General features: G+C 36.1%; 1 protein-coding gene across 1 annotated transcript; it reads left to right on the forward strand.

The window, feature by feature from the left end:
- Positions 1-723: 723 nt before the first annotated feature.
- LOC144543674 (ammonium transporter 1 member 2-like) lies at positions 724-2,650 on the forward strand. The gene is made up of 2 exons (XM_078292028.1): positions 724-1,306; positions 1,508-2,650. Exons 1-2 carry the CDS (start codon positions 810-812, stop codon positions 2,463-2,465), a joined length of 1,455 nt encoding a protein of 484 aa, XP_078148154.1. The 5' UTR covers positions 724-809; the 3' UTR covers positions 2,466-2,650.
- The last annotated feature ends 4,156 nt before the right edge of the window (positions 2,651-6,806 follow it).

Below are 6,806 nucleotides of genomic sequence, written 5' to 3' on the forward strand. Positions count from 1 at the left end.
GTCTCCGTTTAAAATCAAAGAAATAGGAGTAGGTCCGATGGGCATTGGACCTACTTTTAGGTTCAATCAACTCTAATACCCTAGGATTACCATTGAGATCTGTGCGCAAAGAAATTGATACAGACACGCACGAATTTTAATACAGAGCACACAAATCTTGATGCAATCGGATAGTCACTGAACCCATTAAACCAAAGTAGGTCCGATGGGCATGATACCCACTCCGAAGACGTCTAGGAGTGTTTGTATGCTCTTTTCGTTTGGTCTTTGAAGATCCACAAACTGAGCTATCAGTATTATCTCTCTCTCTGTTTTTTTACTATTCTAGCACACCACAGATTTTCTCGGCGGCGCGTTTTTACCACAATTATTAAATAATCAACTGTGGAGTACGGTATATATTCTCTCTTGTACTCAACCTCAAAAAACTATCCAAATATTATTTTTCTCAAATTATGTTCTTATAATATTATGCCTGGACATATCTGATCACAAGTTCATAACTACCAAATAGCAATGCCCATATAAATATGACACTTTTTTTGTCATGATGTGTTGACCAATCACAGTCATATATATATATATATATATATATATATACCACATATAAATCTTATAAACCAACCAATTTGAATTAGTTATTTTTTTTAAAACGAAAAAAGAAAAGTCAAGGATGGAAGGGTGAAAAGTTCAATGAAGTAACCTATAAAACCTGCCTACTTCCAGTTCATAGAACCATTCACACCTTCTATCAATAACACATTCTCTAATTCTCTCCCCAATCATACCACAGGGATAAATCAGTAACCATGTCTTGCTCAGGCGATTTGGCGCCGCTTCTCGGCAACTCGACTGATGCTGCAGACTACATCTGCAACAAATTCACAGATTCCAACTATGCAATTAACAACACATATCTCCTTTTCTCAGCCTATCTTGTTTTCATCATGCAGTGTGGCTTTGCCATGCTCTGCGCTGGAGCTGTGAGAAAGAAGAATGCTGTCAACATTATGTTGACAAATGTTATGGACGCTGCCGCTGGTGCGATTTCGTACTATCTTTTTGGGTTTGCATTCGCATTTGGGCAGCCTTCGAACGGGTATATCGGTAAACATTTCTTCGCATTGAAGGATATCCCTTCATCCAGTGCCGGTTTCGACTACTCCAACTTTCTTTTCCAGTGGGCCTTTGCTATTGCGGCTGCTGGAATCACATCTGGTTCTATCGCTGAGCGAACCCGCTTCACTGCTTATCTTATCTATTCCTTTTTCCTCACGGGCTTCGTGTACCCTGTCCTGTCACACTGGTAAAAGTTTTTTGTACAGTTACTTATCCGATCATTTTATCTGTTTTCTATAATAATTTTAACATTAAGTGTCCCACAAGAGTACGAAATATGATGCAAAGTTTTACATAATTATATATATTAACGGTAGTTGTCCAGGTTTAATTTACACATGAATAATTAATTATTTATTCAAATATATTTTATTTGATTGGTTAACAGGTATTGGTCGCCCAATGGCTGGGCCAATCCGGCCCGTGGCCCAGGCGATGCCCTCCTATTCGATTCTGGTGTCATCGACTTTGCCGGCTCAGGTGTTGTCCACATGGTCGGTGGCATCGCAGGCTTTTGGGGTGCATTTATAGAGGGACCACGCATCGGGCGATTTGGTCCTGGTGCTGATAAACCAAGGGGCCATAACACTGCCCTTTTGGTACTGGGCACATTTGTGCTCTGGTTCGGATGGTACGGTTTTAACCCTGGTTCTTTCCTCATCATAAACAAAACATATGGCGCATCCGGATCCTTCTATGGGCAGTGGTCTGCCATCGGCCGAACAGCTGTCACAACGACTCTTGCGGGCAGTGCTGCTGGTCTGACAACGCTGGTAGCAAAGAAATATCTGACCAATCAATGGGGGCTTGCTGATGTGTGCAATGGCGTGCTCGGTGGTTTTGCAGCAATCACAGGTGGTTGCTCTGTGGTGGAGCCGTGGGCAGCTATAATATGCGGTGTTATCTCCGCCTTTGTGCTTATTGGGCTAAACATGTTATCAGAGAAGTTTGAATTTGACGACCCGCTCGAGGCAGCACAATTACACGGAGGATGCGGTGCATGGGGAATGCTCTTCACATCTCTATTTGCCAAGAAACAGTTTGTAAACGAAGTATTCGGGGAGAGGCCCGGCAGTAGACCACACGGGCTATTCATGGGCGGAGGCGGGAAGCTTTTGGGAGCACACATCGTGGCGATATTGGTGAACATCGGTTGGGTCACCATCACAATGGCCCCGCTATTCCTCGTGTTGCAATATTTTGATTTGTTGAGAGTGCCGGCGGAACACGAGATAGACGGGATGGATGAGACTCACCATGATGGCCCGGCGTATCACGAAGGAATTGAAGTTAGACAATCAGCTCCATATGTTGGTTCTGCAGTTGTACCTCAACCTCAAGTGTAATTGTGTTATATATTCTTCCTTTTTTTTTTTTTTTTTTTAAACTTCTGTGTATACATTGTTTTATCAAGATAGTTGAATTGAAAACTTGAAAGAAGGAAGGGAATGTCTATTTTTCTTTTGTGGGCAGATTAAACATATCGTTTTGTGAGTGTAAATATTTAATGCATTTGTATTATTTTCTCTCAGTTTTCGTCATGTTTGACAGGTTGAGTGTATTAAAAATAAAATTAAGATTTCTTGATGTCTTTTTGTCATAGATGTCATATTCAAGAGCATTTCATTGTCGTAGATGTTGTGTATATTTTAGAGAAATGTTATGGTACCGAGCTATCATACTCGAGTGTGACCCCCAGGTAATTTAAGAAAAAACTTTCAATGTTGTCTAACTTTTATTTTCAGCTTTAATATCAAAACATTTAAAGTTATGTTTATAACATTTTACAATGCAACTCGCAAGCATGTAAACATGTGTCCGTGGAGGGGAATTTTACAAACTACCCCACTTCCGAAAAAGTTCAAACAAAATACCCTCTCATTAAATTTCTTGACAAAATGTCCTTGTAGGACCCATCAATATCAAAATATCCCCTCCCCTCATATTACTTCCATTTTTCCCTTCTTTCCTTCCTGTCTCTTCTCCTATCTCAATTTTGCTCTGCTTGCTCTATTTACTCTTCAAAACCATCTCCCTTTTTTGCACACAAATTTATGCATACAAGTTTTAATAGTTAAAAATTGAATTACATTATTGGGAGAGAATGAATCCTTTGTTGACTTTTCAAACAGGAGTGTGATAGCTTTTGTAGTTTCTTATTCAAAGTTTCAAACTGCAGTCTTAAAAAAATTTAGAAGAAAAGCAAAATCCAAATCTTTGGAGTTAACAAAAAAGTTAGTCAATCTGAAAAGCAACACTTAGGATTAACCTTCCTGAGCCTTCGAATAAGAAGATCACATTTGCCGATTCTGATTCTGACTCCTCTGCTGATCAAATTTGTAGCTCTCGAATCAGGATGTAATGGTGTCATATTCATTCAAATGCAAAAGGCGAAGGGGGACCCAAGCCCTGAAAAATAGTTCAACATATGATGAATTCAGCCTATACAACAAAAAGCACATGACAAGGTTATATATCTATAACATGTGAATAATGTTTTGGTACTTGAGTTTTTGCTCCTTTACCGAAAGTTCTCTTAAAATTTCAGCAGACTCAAAATAATATTTGTAGATTAGAAAGTTTGATAAATGGAGGTACTTTTCATCTTTTATTTTTGGCAATTTAAAGTTTAAGAAGATATGGGAGTTGCACTCGAAAAATGAGGTATACCACTAGTCAGATTATTTTGTATAATTTCATACCATATCATATGTTAGTAGTCTACTGATTCAATTTTAATGCCAACTCTGTCTAGGAAGAACATTTCTTAGTGCTATTTTTCATTTTTGTTCTTGGTTTTGGTTTGTGTTTATTTGAGATGTTTAATTAATTAGACATACTTTTAAGCCCTAATTTTGATGCTGTCTGGAGTCTCTGGACTCTGGAGCTAATGTTAGGGCATTGGCATCTAATACCGTGGTGTTGTTCTATTATAAAGTTGTCTCTTTGTTGTCGTAAATTAGATTCATTCTGAGAGTGCTGCCAGTTGAGATCGTTTGTTATGCATATGAGGAGGAAATTACAAAAGCTATCAAGCTCTTGTTTGAAAAGCATTTTCTAGAGGATTCGTTCTCTCCCAAGAAGGTAATTCACTTTTTTCTAAAAACTTATATACAAATATTTGTGTGGGGAAAAACGAGAAGGTTTTGAAGAATGAACAGAAACAAATATTTGGGAGAGGCGAAAAGATAAGAAGGAAAGAAGGGAAGGATGAAAGTAATATGAGGGGAGGGGAAATTTTGATGTTGATGGACCCCACAAGGGCATTTTGTCAAGAAATTTAATGAGAGGGTATTTTGTTTGAACTTTTTTGGACGTAGGGTAGTTTGTAAAATTCCCCGTCTGAAAACATTAAAATTCTAAATCTGCATAGTTTTAACTCCTAACTACTTTTGTCTTCAAGCCAAAAACGGAAAGATTCATTTCACCCACTTTTTTTTTATTTTTTCTCTGATTATTATAATTTATTTTTCCGATGATCCGTGATGAATTTTACGAATCTAAAAATACGAACGTTTTATATTCGATTTTATCTTTCAAATAAGATCCATGAAGAAATACTTTTGAATAATTTTAAAGTCATTTGTTTTTTTAAAGTAAAACTCATGAGCACTTTAAATTTTCAAGTTTTTAAATCTCAGTCTACAACCATTAAAATTTTTAAGGCTTTATACATGAGGTTTATATGCTTTGTAGATGTAGTGTTATTGTTGAGGTTTATATGCTTTGAAATGCTATTGTTGAGGTTTTAATTCTTTGTACATGAGGTTTATATGCTTCGTAAATGAGCTTTGTAAATGCAGTGTTATTGTTGAGGTTTATATGCTTTGAAATGTTATTCTTGAGGTTTTAATTTTTTGTACATGAGGTTTATATGTTTTATTCTAGAGATTTAAAGTGTTATTAATGAGGTTTATATGCTTGTACATGAGGTTTATATGCTTGTAAACAGAGATTTAAATTATTTTGAAACAAAATAAAAAAAAACTGAAAGTCACAAAGATTTAAAGTGATAAAAAAATTACGACACAAATATAACTCGAAAGTTATTATTCATGGATCTCATTTGAAAAAGAAAATCGGATAAAAAACATTCATATTTTTAGATTTGCAAAATTCATTACAGATCGTCGAGAAAATAGATGAGAATGATCAGAGAAAAAAAATTGGTGAAATGAATCTTTCTGTTTTTGGCTTGAAAACAAAAATAGTTAGGAGTTAAAACTATACAGATTTAGAATTTTAATGCTTGCAGACAGAGGTTTAAATGATTGTGAGTAGCATTGTAAAATATTATAAGCAGAGTTTTAAATGTTTGGATATTAGCGCTAGAAATGGAAGTTAGATAACATTGGAAGTTTTTTCTGTTAAACTACTTGGAGGACACGCTCGGGAATTTTGTTTGGAGTACAATTATCAGGCTCCTATATTTTAATCCTTTTTTTTTTTTTGCCAGTGATATATTTTAATTTGACAGATGTGCAAATACAGAGATGAGAGATGTTTGGGCCGAATATGTAATTTGACCAAATCTAATCAGATCCAAAGTCGCCTAAATTTGGAATCTAATCAGATCAAAGAATCCCCAATTTTTTTAATAAATGCAAGGCAGTGAAATATTTGACGGATTATCTGTAATAATTGCTGCTTCAAGATAGAGGTATAACAGTCACTGTTCACAATTACCAGAAGATCGTTGTGGCAGATCTCATTTGCTATGCTCCTGGAAAAAGAAAATGAAAAGGAATAGAGAACTTCGTGCATCCTCCTGTTGTACTGTTGTATTATCAACTGACAGTAGTGTTATCCAACCTTTAGAAATGAATTGAAGAAAAATGGATCGGCGCGGATCTAAAGTCAATATGCTCCAAAAAGCAACCGTCTTTTCTACTGGGCTCCAATTGGACAAGGCAAATCCGAGTTTGGATCTTTATTCGTCCATTCTATTGGACTGGATATGGATTTGAGCTAAAGCCCGCCCATTATCGGGTCCGGATCCCATGAAGTAACTCAAAATTTTTAGTTTAGATGCGGTCCGTCTGATCATAATCTAGACTAATACGATCGGAGATAGAATGCACGGAAGCCAATTTTATATTTGTGCCGAAGCAGATCAGACGATTTGAATCTAAACTCAAAATTTGAGTTACTTTAGGAGATCCGAATTCCCCATTAGTACCCAAGTTCATGTCGACACAAGAATGAAGTCAGAATTGATTACAAACATTAATAGATGCATGCAATATAAATCGGAGCAAAGCTAAGGTGTGATGTGTCCACCAAGTGGTTTAGGTGAGCACAACATTAAAAGTATATTGAATCAGCTTTAAACAACGAATTCAAATAGGGATGCAAACAGTCAGATACGAATCGGATAGTGGTCTTACCATATTCGTATTCGTTATAATTTTTCGGATATAGATACGAATATTTTTAATAAGGGAAAATTGTGCCAATGCCACTCCAAAACCTCCAATTTTGAAAAATACCACTCCAAAGTTTGAAATTATGCCAATGCCACTATAAACTTGATTTATTTCTAATTTTATCATTCTTATACAATCTTATACTATTTTTATTAAAAATAATATGAAAAATTATGTTTTGAAATACGTATTTCTGTATTTCCGATTATACCCCTCAGGTAAAATGAATGCACACTTAGAGGCCACAGCCGATTCCTGCCT

Source organism: Carex rostrata, chromosome 25 (genome assembly GCF_964058835.1).
Source record: "Carex rostrata chromosome 25, lpCarRost1.2, whole genome shotgun sequence".
Taxonomy (NCBI): Eukaryota; Viridiplantae; Streptophyta; class Magnoliopsida; order Poales; family Cyperaceae; genus Carex; species Carex rostrata.

What these genes read in the sequence shown, in the direction of transcription:
- LOC144543674 (XM_078292028.1), top strand. Translation starts at nt 810, where the DNA reads ATGTCTTGCTCAGGCGATTTGGCGCCGCTTCTCGGCAACTCGACTGAT. An exon ending in TACCCTGTCCTGTCACACTG is followed by an intron (nt 1,307 to 1,507) that starts GTAAAAGTTTTT and finishes ATTGGTTAACAG; the next exon opens with GTATTGGTCGCCCAATGGCT.